The sequence below is a fragment of the Chiloscyllium plagiosum genome, unplaced genomic scaffold (genome assembly GCF_037043375.1).
Source record: "Chiloscyllium plagiosum isolate Xiang-an unplaced genomic scaffold, Cpla_swu_hap1 HiC_scaffold_4, whole genome shotgun sequence".
Lineage (NCBI taxonomy): Eukaryota > Metazoa > Chordata > Chondrichthyes > Orectolobiformes > Hemiscylliidae > Chiloscyllium > Chiloscyllium plagiosum.
This window is the reverse complement of record NW_028270142.1, coordinates 28,901,687-28,926,429: the sequence shown is the minus strand read 5'-3', so window position 1 is coordinate 28,926,429 and position 24,743 is coordinate 28,901,687. Positions and strand designations below refer to the sequence as shown.

At 41.4% G+C, this 24,743-nt stretch overlaps 1 protein-coding gene across 1 annotated transcript in view; it reads left to right on the top strand.

Annotated features, from left to right (window-relative positions):
- Window positions 1-24,743, top strand: part of enpp2 (ectonucleotide pyrophosphatase/phosphodiesterase 2) — a 100,941-nt gene that overhangs the window by 65,573 nt on the left and 10,625 nt on the right. Inside the window, exons 19-24 of the mRNA XM_043688979.2 lie at window positions 8,485-8,654; window positions 10,396-10,444; window positions 10,651-10,790; window positions 11,853-11,988; window positions 16,399-16,476; window positions 17,520-17,652. Of these exons, the coding sequence (XP_043544914.1) occupies window positions 8,485-8,654; window positions 10,396-10,444; window positions 10,651-10,790; window positions 11,853-11,988; window positions 16,399-16,476; window positions 17,520-17,652 (706 nt within the window). The remainder of the gene's footprint in view (window positions 1-8,484; window positions 8,655-10,395; window positions 10,445-10,650; window positions 10,791-11,852; window positions 11,989-16,398; window positions 16,477-17,519; window positions 17,653-24,743) is intronic.

Below are 24,743 nucleotides of genomic sequence, written 5' to 3'. Positions count from 1 at the left end.
CATCTTATGTTGAACTTGTCATTGATTTCTTGGTGTACTCTATAGAAATATTTCTATATATTAACATTAAACATGGACTGAAAGCTAAATGTTACAACTTTCAGGAATAAATGTGTATAAGGTAATGAAATTAATGAACAATTGCCAAATGAGTTGCATGTACATGATAAAATAATTTTGTTTCATTTTTAAAAGACAACAAAATATCAATGATCACCCCTTAACCTTGATCTTTCTGTTGCACTTTGCTTAATCACCATGAATGCTTCTCAGCCATTCACATTCTGCTGGACAGATCACTTTGAACCATTTCTTGTTTGGCTTTTCACTGATGGCATTTCCATTCTGACTAAAATTGTAATTGCTACATCATCTCAAGCTGAATGATTTGGCTGTGGTTCACTAGCATTGTTGTAGCAAATGGGACATCAGATAAAGAAGAGGGTATCCCTGTTAGCAAACCACGAGGAGTCTGGGACTTTTTTCTGTGAAATATAGAAGGCTGAGAGGTGACTTGATAGAGACCTATAAGCCTGATGGCATTAGGCAGTATAGATTGAAAGAAGATGTTCCCACTTGTGGAGTGACCAAACCCTCGGGGTCGTAAGTATAAATTAAGGCATTGATATTCAATAAGGAGCTCAGGAAAAACTCCTTTACATGGAGAGTGGATAGAATGTGATATTTAATACCACATTAGATATGTAAGATGAGTAGCATGCATAAGGGTGAAAAGGACAGAAGGGAATGTTAACAGAATGAAATAACGTAGGGTGGGAGAGGCTTATGAGGGTTGTAAACACTGGCATAGACTTGGGTTGAATAGCTTATTGCTGTGATGTAAATATTGTCATAGTTCAGACTCTTTTCAGCATCTTGAGACTAGGATCCAGGTTTTCATTTCCATGGCAGGTATGAAGAATTGGGAAATTTCTTGGCTTGGCGAAACCACCTTTGGTGAAGTAATGTTCAGGCACAGGATTCTCACTGCTTAGCGGCAAGTACTGGAATTGGGATAGCTGTCCCTGGAAACAGTTTTCAAGCAGCTACAGGGGCTGTCAAACGCCAAGGGAGATAATGTAAAAGGCCCACCTTTGTGCTCTGAAATGTTGTGTCATTTATAACAAAAGCAGTTGGACCCTTAACCTTCAGCTTCCCACTCACACCGCATGATTACCAAAATTCCTCTATCCACTCCACATTTCCCCAATGGCCCAATGTCAACTTAGTGCCAACCCACAACTTCCCACTCATCCTCAAGGCCCCTTTTATCCCCATGTTAATTCAATGCCAATTTTTGACCCTACTCATTCCATGATAACATATAGCCAGTATACTAAATGTTAATCTATGGTAATTCATGATCCCACACATGGCCTGTTATAGTCTTATGCCAACTCATAGCAACCCAAGGTCCCCACTCCCCTTTTCTCTTAAAACCTCCATGCTAATTCGCCAGGTCTCCACCATGGACGGTCCTTAGGATCGTATTGAAGGCCATGTAGCCATGCCGTAGCTTTCAGGTTGGGTTGAATGGCCCATCTGTTTGTCGTATTTGTGTGATGTTTAAATCCCTTACAACTGTACATGAAAAATGTGTTGTATCAAACTAGGTAGATGATGTCTGCACATGTTCCACTTGCAGGCAAATGCTCCCACTTGGCTTCATATCACTTCTTCAGAAAATGCAGATATCTCCTGTGTTGTACATTGGCTGCGAAAACCAATTGGGCAATGTTATGAGTAAAAGGCTGCCAGTTAAACTTAAAGTAGTAGGAATCCAAGTTAATAACTGAGAGTGGTTAAAAATACTAATTACGGGACTCAGCAAGATGGCGGCGATTCTATAGAACTGCTGTGGACAGCTCTGCCCAACAGCCAAGACATACCAGTGTTTTTTGCCATCCCTGGCCAACTTATGTGGCGGAATTATTAGTTTAAAACCTTACAGAACACGTATTTGTTAATATTTGGGAGTGAGAAGGATGCCAAAGGGAAAAGGAACAAGCAAACAGTAGAAGGGAGGACACTCCCCTGCAGCACCTACAACACCAGAGACTGCAGCGGCAGCAGCCTCTCCTGACCTCTCCCTCCCGGGCACCTGACAGACTCTAAGAAATTGGCTGCGGCAATGGTGAGACTTACCTTGAAGGTTGGGGCTGCGATTGAGGAAATCCGTGGGGAGATTCGTGCCCAGGTCCAATTTATCGCATCATGCTGCAGAAGCATGAGCAGAAGATCCAGGGCCTCGGGGAGAGGCTGGAGGAGGTGGAGGGTCGAACTAAGGCCTCAGAAGCTGCAATGGAGTCCTCATCCAGTCGGATCCAGGTGCTGGAGCGAGAGGTGCGGGCCTTGCGAGACCATATCAACGACCTCAAAAATCGAGGTCGGAGGATAAATCTCCGAATTGTTGGGCTCCCTGAAGGTGAGGAAGGTGAGCAGCCAGTCAGCTTCTTTGAAAACTGGCTGCCGAAGTTTTTGGGTCTTCATATCGAGTCCAGCAGGCTACAGATTGAAAGGGCATATCGGGTTACAGTGCACAGGTCAGGGCTGGTGCAGCACCCCCGCCTGGTCCTAGTGCACTTCCACACAAGCAAAACGTCATAGAAGCTTCCAGATCCCTGGGAAAAGATCCTCAGGCACTGCTGTACAAGGGATCGAAAATCATGTTTTTCCAGGATTTCTCTGCAGCTGTAATTCGAAAGAGGAAGTCCTTTGATGAAGTTAAAAAGAGGCTGAGGAACCTGGGCATCCAGTACTCCATGAGATACCCTGCAGTGCTCCATTTCAGCCACGAGGACTCAGTTTATAAATTTGACTCAGCAAATACAGCTAAAAACTTTATAGACACTTTAAAATAGATGGATTGGCCTGAAGAATACGGTTAATGTTTGTTCTCTTTTCTATCTTTCTCCATGTTTTCCCTTTTTTTTAAATTCCTTTCTTTCTCCCTAATAATTTCCTTTCTGGAAAGGGGGGAAAAGACCTTGGAATAAGTTGTTCCTTTTTTTAAATAACTGGATTTTCTGATGGGAAATTTTGTGGATGTTCTTTGTTGTCTCTCCCCCTTTTTTTTGTTTGTTCTGTTTCTCTTTTAGTCACAAATATTGGTGTCATGAAGCCAGGGATGGGTGGAGTGCTCATCCTGACTTGGTCTTTTTTCTGTTGATTTAAGGATCATCTCCTTGTTTTTTTTTTCTGGCCTAAGGCTGGGGCACAGTCTGTGTTTGAAGGAGCTGTAAAGGAGGGGATGGGTAGGGTGAGTGCCCCGTACGGGCAGGGGGAAGAGTATTCCATTCAAGGTTTTATAGTTAGTTTTTGTTGTAGTTTTTTGGTAGTAATAGTTGTTTATAGTTATGATAGAGTAGTTTTTGTATATATAGTTCTTTGAATCTGTGAGTCTTTATTTACTTATGCTCGGCACTTCATAAGCAGGGTTCTCCCTTCCAGGGGTTCAAGGGTCTCTGAAAGGGGATATGACTAAGTGTCTTATTAAATGGTGCACCTGGAACATTAAGGGAAGTCATTCGCCTGTTAAAAGGAAAAATGTGCTTTCTAGCCTTAAGAGGGAAAGGGTTGATATCGCTTTGTTGCAGGAAGATGGGGAACACCTGAAATTACAACAGGGGGGTTATGACCGGGTATTCTTTTCATCCTTTACTACTAAAAGTAGGGGAGTGGCAGTAGGTATCCAGAAAAATCTTCCGTTCACATTATTAGGGCAGGTGAAAGATGAGCAGGGACGGTTTGTGATACTTAAAGTCCTAATACATGGGGAGGAATATGGCATCTTAAACGTCTACTGTCTTCTGGCGCATCCCCTCAAATTTTTGATTAGTGCTTTCTCTAAGTTGAGTGCTTTTAAAACACAGCGCATTATTATGGGGGGGGGATTTTAATTGTCTTTTGGATCCAACAGTGGACAGGATGCCTTGTGGACCACCAACTATTTCTTCACAGGCCAAGCAGGTGGTTGACTTATGTGAGGAGTTGGGGCCGGTGGATATTTGGAGATGTCTTCACCCTACCGGCAGGGACTTCACCTTTTTTTCAAACTCACAAATGTCACACGAGGATTGACCTCTTTCTGGTTCCCTCGGCCCTTCTGGATTTGATTATGAGTTGTAAAATTGGGAGTATAGCTATCTCTGATCATGCAGGAGTGTATTTGGAGGTTAAGGCCAAGAGTGAGGGGCTAGGTTTGCGGCACTGGCGTTTGGACCCTTTTCTCCTTAAAGGATTTCAAATTTGTGGAATACTTTTTGAAGGAGTTTCAGGAATTCTTGACTATCAACTTAGGCACAGCTAGTAGTCCATCTATGCTATGGGAGACTGCTAAGGCCTTTGCTAGGGGATTAGCTATTTCCTATTCGGCTAGCCAGAAACAACAGAAAGGGGAACAGCAGCGTCTACTTGAGACGCAGTTGAAAGCTGCCGAGGCGGCATATTTTGCGCGGCCTTCGGTGACTAAGCTACAGCAGAGCACGTCCCTCCGGGCTGCCTTGCATTCAATACTGACAAAACGCAAAGAAAGAACTTGCTTTTGCTAGACAAAGGCTGTTTGAATACGGGGATAAGCCAGGGAAGTATTTAGCATACCTGACTAGGAAAAAGCGTGCTCCCCAATCCATTACTACAATCAGAGACAGTGCCGGGGTCCTTACATATGATTCTAAAAAGATAAATGAGGCTTTTCAGAGCTTTATTCTGAATTGTATCGGTCTGAAGGTTGCGAGGACAGGAGGGCTAAAATGGAGACTTTTTTAAGAACCTGGACCTCCCAGGGGTAACCTTGGAACAGGCCTCTCTCCTTAATGCCCCCTTGACAGTTCAGGAAATACAGGAGGCAGCTAGGCAACATCAGAGTGGGAAAGCGCCTGGCCCTGATGGTCTTCCAGGTGAGTTTTATAAGGAGTTTATAGGGATTCTGTCAGGGCCGATGTTGGAGATGTACAATCATTCCTATATACGTGAGTGCCTACCACCATCTTTGAGAGAAGCTAATATTTCCCTAATTCTTAAGAAGGGGAAGGTTCCTGAGGAATGTACCTCATACAGGCCCATCTCTCTATTAACTTCAGACTTCAAGATTCTGTCCAAGATCCTGGCGCTGAGATTGGAAAGGGTGTTACCCCATATTATTAAAGAGGACCAGACAGGCTTTATAAGGGGCCATAGGTCCTCTAATAATATTAGAAGGTTGCTGAATATGATCCAAGCTTGTCAGCAATGATCACTTCAGGATGTGGTCATTTCCTTAGATGCAGGGAATGGCCGTATCTTTTTTATGTCTTAGAACAGTTCGGGTTGGGTGGAGTCTTTGCTAGGTGGGTGGAGGTTTTATATCGCCACTCTCTGGCCACGGTTATCACCAGCGGCGTGAAGTCTGGGAATTTTAGGATTGGTAGGGGTAGTCGGCAAGGCTGCTCCCTCTCACCGTTGTTGTTTACGTTGGCGATAGAGCCGCTGGCAGAGGCTATTCATCAGAACGCCCACATAACCGCTCCGGAAGTGGGATCAAAGGCGCACAAAATTACACTGTATGCGGATGATGTCCTTCTGTTTTTATCAAACCCGGTGACCTCTGTACCCCATTTGATACAATGTATCAATTCATTTGGGGCTATTTCAGGATAAAGGATTAACTTTGCAAAATTGGAGGCTATGCCTTTGGGGAACCTTAAGGATATACGAGAAGTTGAAGGTGGCCCTCAGTTCCCTTTTAAATGGTCATGGGCAGGGTTCCAATACCTAGGCATTTTTATTACCCCCAAGTTTGATCTGTTATTTTGGATTAACTTTGCTCACTTGCTCGACAATATTAGACGAGATCTCCAGAGATGGGAGGCTCTTCCAATTTCATGGCTGGGCCGAATATCTCTCATTAAGCTGAATGTTCTTCCTTGTTTGCTTTATCCCATGCGCATGCTCCCTATAATGTTTCCCAGGTCAACGCTGTGGAAGCTTATGGGATGGTTTGGTTCCTTTGTCTGGCATCGTGGGCGGCCCCTCATCAAACTTACTAAATTGCAGTCGCCTCAAGGAGGGGGAGGAGTCGATTTCCCAGACATCAGGAGGTATCAATTGAGTTCCCTGCTGTCCTTTGTCTGCGATTGGATAGGTAATGATCCAAACACAGTATGACTGGATATCGAGGCCTCCCAGGCAAAGTGCCCTCTTATTAACCTGTTGTTCATGGATAAGATGAGGACAGTTATGGACTACTGCCGGAATCCCATTGTCATTAGTACAGTCAGGGCATGGAGTGCGATGCGTCAGAGTGAGGGTTGTTTATCCAAGACTTCACCACTTACACCTATAGTTGGCATGCCAGAGTTCCGACCAGAGATGATGGACTCAGGGTTCAAACTATGGGCAGCGAGAGGAGTTTCTAGTTTGGGTGATTTGTTTGAGGGGGAGGTTATAATGTCTTTTGAGCAACTGAGTCACAAATACGGATTGCCCAGCAGAGATCTTTTCCGTTTTTTTCAGGTTAGGGATTTCATCCAGAAGAAGACTACGCTTCTCACTAAGCCCTATAAGCCCGAAACAGAGAGGTTGTTGCTACGTTCCGCAAGCACCCTTTCGGTTAGTGCCCTCTGTCGCCTGCTGGGTGGCAGGGCCTGGCAGGATATTAACCGGTTATGTGAGGTCTGGGAGCAAGAGCTGGGCATGGAGATCTCTTCTGAAACATGGGAGAACATATGGGAGAATACTCGAAAGAGCTCAATCTGTAACAGGACATGTGCTACGCAGTTAAAAGTTCTACATAGGGCTCATCTGGCACCAGACCGTCTGGCGAAGTTTAAAAAAGGGGCATCTCCAGTGTGCCCCAAATGTAAAATAAGTGTAGGTACTCTTACCCATTGCTTCTGGACATGCCACAGGCTCAGTGTTTATTGGAGTGCTGTGACGGGAGAGATAGGGAGGGTATTGAGGACTGAAGTCAAAGTAGACCCGATATCTCTCCTCTTAGGTCTACCGAATCTACCATCTTTAGACAGGCATGGGAAAAAATTATTTAATATTCTTGCATACTGTGCACGGAAGAATAGTCTGATGAATTGGGTGTCTGAGAACCCCCCTGGGCTTGCTGGGATGGCAGAAATTAATTATGGAGCACATTCCCTTGGACTTTTTTACAAACATGGTGCACCACACAACAGACCATTTTTATAAGACATGGCAGCCCTACTTGAGTTATTTGGCTATAGATTTATCAGTTATCTTAACTAGGGCGTTTGTTTAACCAGGATGGTTAGATTTGTCAAGCCCTGGGCCCTGGAGCGGGTCTCCCGAGTTAATACGGTTTTGTACACAATGCTCCCGTTCCTTTGTTTGGGGGCTTTGCGCCGAGCGTGGTTGTTCTGTATTTTGAGTTTTTTTTTGCTTTTCTTTTTTGGTGTTGCTTTGCACAGTATTCGGGTTTGCTTTGTATTAAAGGGTAGGTTAGTAATTAGTAGATAGTAGTTGTATTGTAATTTGTGGTTTTTTTCTATTATACTGATTATTCATTATTGTTTTTTTTCAATAATTTTATATGTTTGTAAAGTTAAAAAAATTTGCTAATAAATATATTTACAAAAAATACTAATTACTAAGAGAATTGTTTGCAGTTTTGGTCTCCCGGCCTTATAAAGATATACTTTCTATGGTGGGAATGCAGCAGACGGATTCCAGCAGGTTTGTCATATGGGGAAAGAGTGACCTGACTGGGCTGTGTTCACTAGAACTTAGAAGAATGAAAAGGGTTTTAATTGAAAGACATAACATTCTGAAATGCTCGGACAGGATGGATGTGGACATGATGCTTCTCTTGGCTGGTCCAGAACAGGGGGGGTCAGAGTCTGAGATGAAGAGAAATTTCTTTACTAAGAGGGTAGTGAACTTGTTGAATTCTCTACCACAGAAGTCTATAGAAGCAAAATCATTGAATTAAGAAAGCATTATAAGATTTCTAGAGACTAAAGGTGTCAAAGATATTGGAGTAGGATTCTTCTGTTTTTATTTTAAATGTTTCTTTTAAATACATGCTATTTTTTCTTACAAATTAGCCACACTGCATGAAATTTTACAAGACAGCATTCCCACAAATTATGTTTCAAAAGGTCCTGCAAAGTATCCACTGTGATTTCCATTTTCTTTTCATTTAAGATTAGCAAAATGGCCTTAACCACTGTTTGTCTGCATGGAGTTAGACTGATTTTTAGGTGCAGTAATCATCTTTTGTTGGTTATGAAATGCTTTGAAAATAAGCATGAGTTTATCAGAATAGAGATCCAATATCAGACCCTAACTAGTTGAGTTTAGCTATGCAAATCACTACAGTCTGGCTTTTGAATGTGAGAAATTCATATAGATTTACCAGGAAAATTAATCTTGGAGAAGATCTATTTAAGTCTGTTCAATGGTTGATGATCTGTTTTGCCGCCACGTGTGATTAACATGAAAATTACACCAGTCAATATTTTCTTTCACTTTCAGACCTTCTTGGACTGAAACCAGCTCCTAACAATGGAACCCATGGCAGCATGAACCATATATTGCGGAACCCCCCATTCAGACCATCCATACCAGATGAAGTGGCTAAACCATCCCATATTGTAGCTGCTTCAGCAGTTCAGAATGATTTGGGTTGCATATGTGATGAGAGGGTTAGAAAATAATGTTTACATTTTCAAACCATTTGCTCTTTTTGGAGCTGCTGAGATAATGTTTGACCTGGTCAATTATTGTGAATATCTTTAATGATACAGCTCTCAATACAACTAAAAACATGTTAGTATTAGAATCCTTAATTTATTAATTAATTTATTAATCCTAGAGTCATAGAGATGTACAGCACAGAAACAGACCCTTCAGTCCAACTCGTCCATGCCGACCAGATATCCTAATCTAGTCCCATTTGCCAGCACTTGGCCCATACCCCTCTCAACCATTCCTATTCATATGCCCATCCAGCTGCCTTTTAAATGCTGTAATTGTACCAGCTTCCACCACTTCCCCTGGTAGCTCATTCCATACCCGCACCACCCTCTGTGTGAAAACATTGCCCCTAGGTTCCTTAGGGGAAAGCGAGGACTGCAGATACTGAAGATCAGAGCTGAAAAATGTGTTGCTGAAAAAGCGCAGCCGGTCAGGCAGCATCCAAGGAGCAGGAGAATCGACATTTTGGGCATAAGCCCTTCTTCAGGAAGGTCCCTTGTATATCTTTCCCCTCTCACCCTTAACCTATGCCCTCTAATTCTGGATTCCCTGACCCCAGGGAAAATACTTCGTCAATTTATCCTATCCAAGCCCCTCATAATTTTATAAACCTCTATAAGGTCACCCCTCAGCCTCTATCACTCCAGGGAAAACAGCCTCAGCTTATGCAGCCTCTCCCTATAGCTCAAATCCTCCATCCCTGGCAAATTCCTTGTAAATCTTTTCTGAATCCTTTCAAGTTTCACAACATCCTTCCGATAGGAAGGAGACCAAAATTGCATGCAATATTCCAAAAGTGGCCGAACCAATTTCCTGTACACTCTCAACATGACCTCCCAACTCCTATAGTCAAGACTTGGACCAATCTTGGAGAAATGAAAGTCCTGATTTTAAACCCACCTGCCTGTGGGGAATGCTATGGTCTAAAATGACAGAGGGATGCTACCTGCTGCATTCCCAACATGCTATCTCTGCTGTCACCATTTCAATTGTCTGAGGTAGCAGCAAGGACTTTGTGAATATTGAAATGTTAAGACCTGATGACGGCATCCTGACCCCAATGCAACTTTAATTTGGGCTTGTTGTTATGATGACGGATGCCAGAATGAAGTCTAGTGGTAGGAAAAATTGACCCGAAGGAAACCCAGGGAAGTTAATTTGGGAATGACTTTACTGGTGATAAAGGAGATGCAGGTGTACAATCCCCACCACCCTCCCCCCAGACCAACAACAAAGTGGAAACTCTCTGCTTCATATCTGTCCCTAACTAACACCCTGCAACCCCCCCCCAAACGTTGGCTAGCCTCCCAAGCTGAACACTTCATGTCAGCTTAGTGTCCCAGTAGTAACTCCCATCCATGTGAAATTCAGTTCCACATCATTCCCACCAGATTCATACTGGAATCACTATTCCACAATTTGTGTGAAGCTGGAAGTTAAGGGTCTTGACTTAATGGCTAGTGCCTTCATGAGTGTGTCCTCTTTATCCTGGCCTTTGCACAATACACTTTACCTTGTGTTAACTGGAATTGGAATGTTTGCCTTTGATTCTTTTTGTACATAGTTCTGCCATCCAGTAATTGAAGTTTATGAATAATAAAATTCTCAGATATACAGCAGAATCTTATTAGTTTATTTGCATGTTAAAATCTACTGTTTAATGACATTTATACATTTTAATTATCTTAGAACAAAGGAGATGAGCTGAACAAACGCCTACAGCACAGGGGAATAGAAGGTAAGGCTTTTAGAATTGTAAGTACATCAATTTCAATATTATTATAAAACTGACAAAACAAAAGAGAGCTATTAACAAAAATACCTCATAATTATTCATTAATATAGTTAATTTTCCAAGTTGAAAAAATTACAGTCTTTGTTTTGAATTTCTGCGGCTATGTTATTTTTATATTAATCCTATTGCATTCTTGGTTTCCCCTGTAGATAACAGGCATCTACTTTATGGTCGCCCTGGTATTCTGTACCGTACTAAGTACTATATCTTACATCATCAAGGTTATGTAAGTGGATATAGTGAGACGTTCTCAATGCCTCTATGGACTTCATACACGGTTCCAAAACAGGTCCGTGCTCAGCAGTTTAAAGAGTATTTGTGGGTGTTGCAAGTGATATCAATTTTGGACATTCTCAATATTGAAATAACATTCCTGAACTAAAATATGTTTTTTCGTTCCTTAATACTAAACCTCTGCACCATAATGGATACAAAAACATATTGAATGTTGGGGGAGTTTTATGGATGGCAGTGTGGGAAAGAAACAATGGCAAATTATTGTTGAATTACAAGAATGCATGTATAATTCCAGTCAGCTTTGGCAAGTGCCTCTCTAATGTCAATTAATACAAAATATCCAGGATCATAATGTTGAAACAATGACTTATTTTAAGCCACTGTAATGGATGATGCATTTGAGTCAAAGGCGTTCTAAAGCTGCAGGCCCAACAACTTGGTTGTGCCCACCTGTATCTCTCTTGCATTGACCCTGGCAAAGTGGGAATGATTGATGGGGTTCATATATTTGAATAATCTTGGGACTAGAGGACCACCTCTTTGTGTGGATTTTGTGATATCCACCTGACTAAGGAGACCAGGTGTTCTAGTGTGATAATCCCAGTGTTGTGGTGGGGTGGGGAGGTTGGGGGAGGGGGGGGCGGGGAGACGGGGGATGTGAACTGGTCGGATCTGCTCGTCTACTGCCCAGGTCTATTATCACTCCTTTTGTTTTGTGTATCACTCTGCTAATCTTCCGGGTGTAGGTGTAGGTCATGTCTGTGAAAACACTCAGGTTTGGAGTCCTTTCTCTTAGCTCAGCCTGTCTCTTACACAGACTGGGACTAGGACGGACTGATTTCTGCCTGAATTAAGCCCCAGTAGAAACTGGCAGTGACCTACAGTGCCCAGCACAACAATTTCAGGTCCTATAACATAGTCTTGTTGCGCTTGTGACAATAATGCCCTGATACAGATATTCATTTGATATTATTTGTTTTTTTTATGATGATCAAAACAAAATGAGATTTTTATTTGTAAACGCTCTTTTTGTTGGAAGAACTTCTTGAAATTACCTTCAAAATGGAAAGCCGTATTGATACCATTGTAAAGATCCTTTCACATCCAATTTCAGGTGGAACTGTTTAACCTTCCAGACTTTCTGAACAGCTGTGTGAGACCTGATATACGCATCTCTGCAACTCACAGTCAAACCTGTTCAGCTTATAGAGCAGACAGACACATTTCCTATGGATTTCTTTATCCTCCCAGTAAGTCCACTTGTTTTCTGTAACCTTTTTGAAGGCAATTTGATAAATATAAATGATAAAACGTAACATTGGTAAATCTACAGTACTTACCTGAAAGCCTACCACTATTCATCCCAAGTGCACACCAAGTACACTCCTCCATCGCCACTCCCTCACCACCCAATGCCTTGAGGAAGAACGTCTCATCTTCCGCCTCGGGACCCTCCAACCCCATGGCTTCAATGTGGACTTCACCAGTTTCCTCATTTCCCCCTCCCCCCACCTTACCCCCTTTCCAACCTTCCACCTCAGCACTGTTCTCATGACCTGTCCTACCTGTCAATCTTCCTTCTCACCTATCTGCTCCAGCCTCCTTTCCAACCTATCGCCTTCACCTCCATCTCCATCCACTTATTGCACTCTTAGCTACCCCAGCCCCACCCCCCCTCCCATTTATCTCTCCACTCCCAAGACTCACAGTCTCATTCCTGATGAAGAGCTTTTGCCCAAAACATTGATTTTCCTGCTCCTCGGATGCCTCCTGACCTGTGCTTTTCCAGCACCACTCTCATCTTGAATCTAATCCCACAGCATCTGCAGTACCCACCTGCGCCTACACACCATGCATGTCAGGGTCCTGGCTTAGTTACTGGCTGCCTGTGACAATCTTGTGGCAGTCAGACCCTAATAGAGCTGCTCATTTTCAACCATGATATAGCGTAAGTTCTGTGGTCCATTACTATCGAATGATAATCAAAATACATTGAATAAAGCTTTTTTAACAAAAAATTATTTTATCATAAATGCTTAAGGCTATCTCATTAACCAACAGTAATTTTACTTCTGGGATGAAAATTACATTTCTATCTGTAATATTTGGATTGGCATTGACTTCATTGATTCTGCCATCTTCATAGTGGGTTTAAAGTGACTCAGCGATAGAAAGATGCTCCAGCTTCATTCATTACACTAGTGGCTGCATTTAAGATTAATTATTGAGCCTTGGCAAAGGGAAAAATCCAGGTTACACAGCTCAAACACAAGTTTCAGAATGATTTGTTTGATTCGAGGTTTATTTTGAAGTTAGAAGTTATGTAAATTGTGGAAGGTCCAACCAGCACCTCAAAGGTATTTATCAGCCTGCTTGTTCCAAATTATTGAGAAAGATCTGGATTGGCTGAAGAGAATTTAGGCGCTCCTGACAATTCTCATAGCTGTTGGAAACGGAATTGAAGAATTATGACAAAGTTTTTTACATTAATGGAAAATTATTTCTTTCCTTGTTCTCTGTGAAGAATTAACAAAATCTAATGCTGTAAAAATAGTATTTCTGAGTTATTGTTTGTTCCATTACTGCCTAATATATGTTTTTGGTTGTTGACATCCAAAACAAGATCTACTATAGTACTATCCACCAGCTTCTGAAGACAAGAGTGATCCTGTGCAATAGTGCGAGCAGCAGAAGTAATTTAAAAAGGGCTCTCTGTTTATTGAGCTTGGTGGGTTGTAATGTATTATTTAGATATCCAGTGAAGTGGAAATGCTCTTGAAAGACGTTTTGAAACTCCTTTTTTGAAAATGGTAAGTGCAAAGTTCTGTTCACACCACTCCTGCTTTGAGAAGGAATTTTTTAAGATCTCCCATATGGTGGAGACATGTAGAATTTTGTCACTGAAGAAACATTTGGACAGGTACATGGCTGAGATATGTATAGAGGGATATGGACCAAATGCATGTGAATGGGACTAGATTAATTGTGATTATTGGGTGGAATGAACAAGTTGGGCCGAAGTGCCTGTTTCCAAGCTGTAAACCACTATGGCTGTATGACTCTTGAGACTTACTGGAGGTGACCTCATATCATTTCAAATAGTACCATACAGCATCATTGCTTTGCACCATTGCAATTAAAATTAAAGGTTTGCATGTTGTTAACTGACTGGAAATATGTGGAGCTTTTTACTACTCAATTTTTTTTTATTTCCAGAATGTGGATTTTGGTATGAGAGCTCTTGAAATGTGATGTGAATACTAATCCAAGATCTGCTTTCTATTCCAGTGCAAGGTCACGTAATAAATAATACATTATCAAACATTTCAAAATGTGCCAAGGATAGTTCCTATATGGTGAAGAATTGATACTGAATGTCTCTGAAGCCAGTTTTTTTACTGGAACTGTTTTCCGAAAAACACTTTCCCGAGATTCACCTTAGTTTCTTGGTTTGTGATTGCAGTGTATGAATCTCAGCTAATTGAAGTGGACAAATTGATTTCCTAAAACCAGAATATGCCATCGCTTTGTCATTTGTTTACCAAACTTTATTGTGGTTTTGTTACAAATTGTCTAGTCTCCATGTGAATAACATTTATACCAAGGCCAACTGAAAGATATTTAAAATGGGTAGTTGGAGATGTTGTTATGATGTTAAAATTACAGCACTTTTTTTGACAGGACAATTGAAGCTTTTGCCTAGCCTTAACGTGACCATTCCAGATGAATAAACGTTAAATTGCAAGCGCCAACATCTCTTACTTTAATAGTCATAAAAAGTAAATGATAAATCTAAATGTAATAAAAGAGATTTAAAAATTCCAATGATATCACTATACTTTCTGAAGGAAGAATACCAAAAGCTTAGCAGTAACATATAAAATAGATAATGTTTTAACACTTGATTCTCCCAATAGTTAGATAGGGAATGAAGGATGATGGGCATATGCAGAAATAGAGAGTTGAGGTTAAAATCATATCAGCCATGATCTTACTAAATGGTGAAAGGGCTGAGCGGACTACAGATTCTTTCTTTGTGTGTTTGTATGGGTATTTGTTGGGTAGCAGAAGATTGAGGATGGGGAAATGTTAAAAATGTGTTGAATGATTATTTTGCCCAATATTTGAATTGAGGCATTAACCCAGAACAGTTAGTTTCAAACTCACTCTTCCTAATTTAAATCGAGAGAACATAGGCTAGAGTTTTGTCTTTACTGGATGGGTTGGAACCCGTCTGATTGTATCTTTGGAATGATAATTTGGTGTGGTCTATAAAAGATGATTTTTGTTGCCACATTATAGTGCAGGTGGTGAAAATACCTGCAAATCACTGGAAATCTCAAACAAAGACAAGATATGCTGAAACTATTCAACAGGGCAAGCAGCATCTGTGCAGCAAGAAGTTGAAGTTTCAACAGAATAACCTTGCTCAGCAATAACCTTTCCACACCCAAAACATTTGAGCATTGGATACTTGAACATGAGATTAGAAAATAGGATATTTTTAATACTTAAATTAACCTTTGTACTGTTGTACTGTAGCATTACAGGACAAAGCAACCCACTTGATTGGCATCCCATGCAGTCCCTTAAACATTCACCTCCTCCATCACTGCCACACAATGGCAGCAATGTGCACCATCTACAAGATGAACTGCAGCAACACCACCATGGCATTTTCAACAGCACCTCCCAAAGATGCACTCTTTATCACCGGGAAGGATAAGAGCAGCAGATGCATGAGAACACCACTGCCTGCAAGTTCTGCTCTAAGCCACACAAAATCCTAACATATTGATGTTTCTTCACTGTCATTAGGTTGAAATTCTGGAATTCCTTTCTTAACAGCACAGTGTTGTACCTGCCCCTGCACAAACTAGGTAGCCCTCCATTACCTTCTCCGAGACAATTAAGAATGGGCAATAAGTGTTGAGCATTTAAAAGCATTTAAAAATGATAGTGTTCCAGGTGGAAACCTCCTTATGGGTCACTACTTTATGTAATTTTGAAAGATCCTCTTAATTCACCTCTTTTATAATCAAATAATCTAATTTCTGCAATTATTGCTCACACCTGAGGCTTCTGATCCAATCAGAAGAAAAAAAAATACTCTGCCTCGTTTTTAGTGGTTTATCAAACTGAGACTGAAAAGGGATGAGTTTAATACAAATATCAGACCAGGATTGAATCCTAATAGGTTGTCTTTTTAGGAGAAAGTGAGACTGCAGATGCTGGAGATCAGAACCGAGAGTGTGGTGCTGGAAAAGCACAGCAGGTCATGCAGCATCCGAGGAGCAGGAGAATCGATGTTTCGGGCAAAAGCCCTTCATCCATTCCTGAATGAACACCTGCTGTGCTTTTCCAGCACTAGACTCTCTGCTTGTCTTTTTAGTCAGAATAGGGACGAATTTGGTTGAAACGTGTAGACACTTCATAAATGACATTGAACAATTTCTGCTTTGGAAAATTTCATTTATACAATTCCTCCTAATTATTATTTCCGTCTTACCCCACCCCTAATCACTAATCATTCTTGGAACTTCTCTTTTGTATTTCAAAAGGATGTATTTCAAAATACACAGATTATTTGATTTGCTAATTTTTATACTTTGTTTTCAGATATAATGTTTTTTTTACTAGAAATGTCTCTTATTTTACAGCTCTAGGTTCGTCGCTTGATGCTAAATATGATGCCCTTCTAACTTCAAATATTGTTCCAATGTATCCTGCATTTAAAAGTGAGTATTAATGTTTGCAAAACTAAAAGGGGAAAAAAATGATAAATTAAGTTGACCTTTGGAGCTGACAATTGTAAGGCTGACAATTATCTTTTCCACTGGTTGGACAACTGGACAGAAATGCCTGACAATTACCTAGCGGCATGATATTTAATAGAATCCTGCATCTTTGGACTTTCCATGCAAGTGACGACTCTAGTGACAGAAATCCCATGTATCTGAAGCTGCCAGTTAATCAGAGACATGCAGCTATGTGTAATCACTATGGCAGCACTGCAATCACTGCCAAAGGCGAGTGATGGTAAGGCAGTGGCCAAGAGAGAGGAAATGCTAGGAGTAGGTGGGTCAAATGTGAGGATTGGAGGGTGCTTGTTCTCAATGCCCCTATCTCCTTCCTGATGCTGGGACACCTGAATAGAGACACGCACACTTTACTGGTTGATCTTCTGAGAAAGTTTAGGAAGCCATTTTAAATCCTGAGACAGCACTGAATTGCAATGGCCTGAGAGATAATGGGTGGGGAGTCCAAAGCTAGAGGGCATTGGTTTCGGGGAAAGATAGAAAAGGGACCTAAAGGGGCAACTTTTTCACGCACAGGTTGGTGTGTGTATGGAATGAGCTGCCAGAGCCTGGTACAATTACAACATTTAAAAAGCATCAGGATGAATATATGGATAGGAAGGGTTTAGAGGGATATGAGGCAAACGCTAGCAAATTGGATAAGATTAATTTTGGATATTTGGTCGGCATGTATGAGTTGGACAAGGATCTGTTTCCATTAGCTCTGACTCTGTAATGATATATGAATCTAAGTGTTTCTAGGCTGCTATACTGTCTTTCAACTATATTTGTAGTGCTTAACCAAACAGTCAATTTAATATCATTAATATATATTGAGCATTTTTAAGCATTTGTGAGGTGGCCATTTTAAGGTAATGCTCACCTTATTGCCAAGTAATTTCCATTATATCTGAAGCTTTGAGTTTATTAACAATTGTCCTGTCTTCATCACCTCTTTCTTTGTTCTGATTGTTGTTATGCAGGGGTGTGGAACTACTTTCACAAAGTAATGGTGAAAAGACTGGCCACAGAGCGGAATGGAATTAATGTCATTAGTGGTCCAGTGTTTGATTATGACTATGATGGTCTCTATGACACACTTGATAAAGTAAAACGGTAAGCATAGTCTAGTTTTAGTCTTGTTTAAATTTAAGGCAGTGCATTTTATTTGTACTTTCTTAGCTTAACTCTGTGGTGACTTCAGGTTAGCTATTTGCTGATACTAATACACTCTCGATTTACTACACTAACCCTGCTCAACATGGCCTAAAAGCTTGGTTTTACTTATCTGAGCAAATCTGCAGGACCAGATTTTAATTTTGTGATATTTTCATGCAACCTTTCATTTTTAGTGAAACAAAGCCAAAAGAGCTGCTCATCAAAAGTAATGTCCATTATATTTGAAACTTTGTGCTTATTAATAATTGTAATGTCAGAAGTGGTGTCACTGCAGTCTACAACCCTCCAACAATTTCCAACTCATTAGTTAAGGAAGATAAGTTACAAATCTCCTATTATGAAATGTGTCAAGAAAGGAGGGTAAATTCTTTATCTTTTCCTATTTTTACATTTACAAGTTTGAGACCCTCTCCTATGCATTTGTCTTAGTCTATATGTTCATACTGCCAGAACATTCTTTGGTGTTGCCCCGACTCTGGTGTCATTATTTCAACAGAAAGCTCCATTTCCCTTTGTAAATGCGGTAGTCTGTTTCAATTCCAGCCATGCAATACTGTTGGAGTGAGATCAGCCCATGCATTTCCTAATATCTCTTCACCCATAAGATGTTCATGAGAAGCTAGATTTTCCAGCTTTGAAGATTATTGACACAAAATCTGCAGGAGCCCATCTTTCTTTCCTTATTCATGAGCTGTGAGTATAACCAGCTCAGCCTCCATATATTGCCCATCCTAGTTGTCCTTGAGAAGATTGTGGTGAACTACCTTCTTGAACCACTGCTATTCATATGATGTAGGAGTGTCCACAGTGCTGTTAGAAGGAAGTTCTGGGATATTAACTCAGTGACAGTGAAGGGATAGTGATATAGTTCATATCAGGACAGTATGTGGCTTGGAAGGAAACTTGCATGAGCTGGTGTTCCCAGACTTATGCTGCCCTCATAGTTGTTGGAGGTTATGGATTCACAAAGTGCTCTTCAAAAAAGCCTTGCTGAGTTGCTCCAGTCAATGATGCACCCTGCTGAAGCTCTGTCATTGGAAAGGGTAATGGATGGTGTACAAATAAAGCTGGATGGTCTTCAATTTCTTGAAAGTTCTGGAGCCGCATTCCTTCAGGCACATGGAGAGCATTTTGTTATACTCCTGACTTGTGTCTTGTAGGTGGTCATCAAGCTTTGGAGACTTAGGTGGTGATGAGCATTGCAGAATTCCCAGTCTATGACCTGCTCTTGTATTGTATTTACATGGAGAGTCCAATTTGCTTTCTGGTCAATGGCAGCCTCGAGAATGTTGATGATGGGGAATTCAGTAATGATAATGCCACTACTATCAAAGAGATGTAGATGAATTCTCTCTTTTGTTGGAGATGGTCATTGCCTGGCACTTGTGTGGTATGATTTTGTTTTCAGTGCATGATTCTATGAATATAACATTCTCCTAATCAGTACAAATCTGAATGTTGTCCAGGTCTTACTACATGTCAGCACAGAATGTATCAATATCTGATGAGCATTAAATCATCCTGAGCATTGGGCAATCATTAACAAACATCCCAATTCTGACTTTGTGTTAAATTGAATGACATGAAAGCAGCTGAAAGTATTTGGGCCTAGACTTCTCCCTGAGACTGAGATTATTGATTTTCACCGAGCAGAGCCATCTTCCTTTGTGCTATATAAGATTCCAACCAGTGGAGAATATCCCCCCAATTCCTAATGACTTCAACCTACCCAGAGCCCCTTAATGCCATACTCAATCAGATTCTGAAGCTGCCGCTTTCACCTCACTGTCAAAGTGTGCAATCCTGATTGACAAAAGGTGCAAGATAAACAAATAATGCAATAGGAAACATGCTATCGCCGAACTAAAAAGCAAAAATCTTTTCATGTCACGACCCATAACAGTCTGGCCAAGAAGTGGTGTGTGATGTCCTTATAGTTGAGTGTAGGTTGAAACGATGAAGATAACATGCACATGTGGAGGAAGAAAGGAGGAACTAAAGATTGACAGAGGCAAATGGGCAATGACAAGAAGGGAACAAGTAGCTACACAAAATTGCAAGGATGCAAATGTTAATACAACTGGGGACACATTTTACCACCAGCTTTTAAAGGAATGTGTCCGTTTTGGATGATGAAGGTCTTTGGTGTGGACCTTCTGGCATGATGGGTTTGATGTGGTGGTGCTGCTGACAGGGCTTCCACTCCTGGAGCCCAACAAAAGAGAACTCACTTTGGCAACCAGCAGGTCCTCAGGCTGCTTCAGTTTAGTGGCATCCAGTTAATTGTTTACCGCTTGGGTGTGCCAAGAGCTGGCAGCTCAGCAGCTGTAGCACTGCCAGCAGGAGAGATGGCCACAGCTGGGGCTGCACGTGGAGCAGGAAGATGGATCTACAGACATGAGCCGTTATGACCAGGTCAGGGTGTACTAGGACCAGTCAGGCAGTCCCCTCTGAATTAGAGGGATGGATTGTTAAGGCAGGAGACATCATTGCTGTGGTGGATCATTGGCTCTCTGCCGTAGATGAAGGAATGTAGAAGGGAAGTGCCCCTCCACCCCGGGGGAGAGTAGTGGTCTGCTACAATACACTTCACTGTCTCCACTTGTGTTGCTGGTTAAATAACGTGTGCAAAAAGGTCATCAAGTGGCTTAATTGGTCTGAGTGGGACGACTGTTTGCCACCTTTCCTATCCATTGCATGTTTGAATGCTGACAGGAACACAGCAGGTAGACTGTGCTTCTGCATTATTTGACGTCCATCCCAGTTTCCAGGCCACCCCGTAAGAGCAGTTAAAATGCAGTCCATTAATTCACCCCACTCTATTAACGTAGCTATTGACACCGTGTCTTTGCAAAAGAAATAAAACAGGTTGGGCCCAGTCAACAAAAGCCTGAGAAACAAAAGAAAATATGTAGATTAGAGATCTTACGAAGTTTTGAAAAGTACAAACAGTCTCAAAAGCTGTAGAATAGTGTGTGTGTGAATTTAAAAAAAAAAGGAGAAAAAGTATGGTAAAGCAGAACCAGGGAAGAAAAGGCAAGAGGAGGACACTTCAGATCTTTCTGGAGTTCATTTTTGCAGTGTAGGATTATTTTAAAAATTCATTCATGGGATGAAGGTGTCACTGGCTAGACCTGCATTGATTGCCCATCCCTAATTTACCCAGAGGACCATATTGTTGCAGGTCTGGAGTCACATGTAGGCCAGACCAGGTAAGGATGGCAGTTTCCTTCTCCAAAGGGCATTAGTGAACCAGATGGATTTTTCCAACAATTGACAATGGATTTGTGGTCATCATTAGACTCTGAATTCCAGATTTACATTGAATTCAAATTCCACAATCTGCCAGGATTCGAACTCAGGTTCTCAGAATATTACCTAGGTCTCTGAATTAACAGTCCAGTGATAATATCACTAAGCCGTTGCCTCCCCGTCATTACACAGTAAGGGTTAGGATTAGTCCTGATTATATTTATTGATGTATTACCAATCATTACTTTAGTATCATAGCAAGTGAGCTAAGAACCTTTCTAAAATCTGTTGCTCCAGAGAGAATAGGAAATGTTTCTGCCAATCTAATAGTTAAAAGATATAGTGTTAGAGTCAGATAAGGGAGGGTGCAATAGCTCTTTTTTTTCTTTTGGGACAGGTTTGTTTTTTAATTCTGAAATGAATATACCTGCCAATTTGATGAGTTCCTTACTGTTTATACAGTGTGGCCATAATAGAACCAATTAGACAGGTTTGTCTGAGTTTCCTGCTTACTGGAAGGACACACACGCACATGCAGGCTCACACACATGCGCACACACACAATGTCTCAGGCTGAATACGTAAATAATATGACTTCTTTGGTGCAGATGCAGGTGATGTAAAGAAGCAGGGGCCACTTTGAATGTTCTTCTAGAAACAGCAATGATGGATTGAACTCTTCGAAGTTGCTGTGTGCAACAGAGTGTCCCTAGATGGTTACAGTCAGCAAATAGGACTTGAAGGTTACTGGGTTGGTTGGAGAGAAAGGCAGGAAGTGCTTGTGTCACCTCAGTCAGCACCTCTTCTGCTTGTCCTCAATTTTGCAGAGAAAACTGGTTCTTGAAGCATAGAAAGGGTTGGCTTTTCATTTGTCCTTCCCTCTTCAACTACCTAAGGGATACAGTTAGGTTTATTGTCTGCATATTGCAAGGGTAACTCCAATAGAGAGAGTGAGGACTGCAGATGCTGGAGATCAGAGTCGAGACTGTGCTGCTGGAAAAGCACAGCCAGTCAGGCAGCATCCGAGGAGCAGGAGAATCAAGTTTTCGGGCATAAGCCCTTCATCAGGAATGAGGCTTGTGGGTTGGGGCTGAGAGATAAATGGGATGGAGCTGGGGTTGGGGGGAGGTAGCTGGGAAAGCGAGAGGTGGTTGAAGGTGATGGACGGGTCTGGAGGGCAGTGCCGAATTGGAGGCTTGGGATAATGTGGGGGAGGGGAAATGAGGAAGCCATTGAAATCCATATCTATCCTATGTGGCTGCAGGGTCCTAAGGTGGAATATGAGGTGTTCCTCCTCCAGGCGTTGGGTGGAAACGGGTTGGCGGTGGAGGAGGCCCAGGACCTGCATGTCCTTGACGGACTGGGAGGGGGAGTTGAAGTGTTCAGTCATGGGGCGGTGGGGTTGGTGGGTGCAGGTATCCCAGAGATGTTCTTTGAAATGATCTGCAAGGAGGCGTCCTGTCTCCCCGATGTTGAGGAGACCACAACGGGTGCAACGGATACAGTAGAGGACATTGGGAGAGATACAGGTGAATTTCTGATGGATGTGGAAGGACCCCTTGGGGCCTTGGACGGAGGTAAGAGGAGTGGTGTGGGTGCAGGTTTTGCCCTTGGGAACTTGGACGGCAACTGTCTCCGCCCCACCTTGAAATCCAGCCCCACTCCAGGTCCTTGCTCCCATCCCTGCTGTTCATTCCTGATGAAGGGCTTATGTCCGAAACGTTGATTCTCCTGCTTCTCGGATCCTGCCTGACTGGCTGTGCTTTTCCAGCACCACACTCTTGACTCCAACTCCAAAAGATCATGCCTGAAAGCTGTCTTCACCAGGAGTCCAAGTGATTGGGCTTTAATGATTTGTCTCCAATACTTGAACATTATCACCTTGCTAATGGAACAGTAGATGTGTGTCCTTCATATTCCCCACAATGTCCTTACGTTTGGTGGGTTTAACAGACCTGCTGCTGTTACATTCCAAAAGATAACTGTATTTAATCAGAATTCAAATCTACAATTCTATGTGACAGCATAATTTCAGTTAGTCACACTCTATAAAACTCACATCCTAATGATTACCCATATTTATACAATCACTTCACACACAATTATGTCACTACCCCTAAGCCAGGAGACCTGTGTTTATGTCTCACCTGCTCCAAAGGTGTGTAATAACATCTCTGAAGAGGTTGATTATCTGTGGGATGTAGAATAGGATCTTGTGGTGCAGTGGTAGAGTCCCTGTCTCTGGTCCACAGGATCCAGGTTAAAATCTCACTTTCCCCCAAGGTGTGTCAAACATGTTATAGAGATCCATAGCACAGAGAAATGCCCTTTTACCTATTGGATCATAAACAAGCTGTAGAATGTCCAGTAATGCAACTTGGGGCAGCCATATTTGATCATGTTAGTCTCTGTTTTTAAAAAGTCTGTTTTTAAAGGTTCAGTTCATGTTTCCAGTCAATGAGTAAATCATTACTTGACACCAAGTACATTTTCATGACAATGTCTGTGCACATTTTCCATAAATCTCTTAATGTTTCTCTGCACAAACTGACTTTTTAAAATAATAAACAAAAATTGAAATGCTTACTCATTTAAACTGTAGCATAAGTTATCCAGCACCTTCAAAAGATATGCTCACGATATATTTACAGAGTTAATTCATTATCAGTTTTTTTTTGTATAAAAACAGCTACGGGTTACTTTGTTCAAAGGTACTAAAATTTCCGTGATGCTGCTTGTCATTTGAGAGTTCATTTGTGGGCTTGGAAAGTTCCACTCTGCAATGTTAATGTAAGCAAATATGGGCTAGCTACCAGCTTAAAATTAACCAAGGAACTTTAACTTCTGAACACTGACATTATTGCTAGGTTCCTATGTCAAATATTTACAGAACAGTATTCAAGGAAAGGGAGTACTCCAAACTAATGCTGGAAAATTGCAGCCGGCATTAGTATTTGCTGGTAAATCCTTATTGTAATGCATCAACAGTGGAGCCTTATACATGCTTGCTGAAAAAGTGTGCATTCTCCTACTATTAAAATGTTATAATCCAGTTTTAAAAGTTTCAAAGAAAGTCAAAGCATGTCATGAGGCTGTTTGTACTGTGATGTGGCATTGACATAGTGATATACTAAAGCTGTTGCAAGCTCAGTGATGTTGACTCCTGGAGGGTCATTTCGCACTATTTGGCTTCAGTGCACACAGACCAAAGCTGCTGCTTTTCACTTGCACATCCAGAACCATTTTGGATTGATGCAGAACAACAGAATGGTGTATTCTAAATTATTAAATTTTAAAGGACTTTCTTGGAGTAAATGATTAAAAAGCTGGTTGGGAAGGTGATGCTGAGAATCACTAAAACTAAAAGTAAGAAAATGTGAGAGAAATTAAGAAAGCTTTTTTTGTACACAGTCTTATTTGAGCATTGTAATAACATTTAAGTGGTTGAAGAAGAGACTGTCACACATCCCGTACTGTGAGTTTGCAGAAAGTTTGGAAGTTGCAGAAGGTAGAGGGTTATGGGAAAAGGCAGTTAGATAAAATTTGCGTTGGTATAGAAAAGACCTATAGAAAAGTTTTTAGTGTGAAAACTTTTATGGTTTTGCTCCTTCAACACTCCAGAAAATGTTTTGAATATCTGTGACCAGAAGAGATGAAAATATCCATATTTTTAATTGACAAATCTAGTTGAGCTTTTCTCAGGGGGCTCACTGGGCCAATACCTATCAATATGGTCTGCACGGAGTTCCAGAAAATGTTGATGAATTGTTCACAAG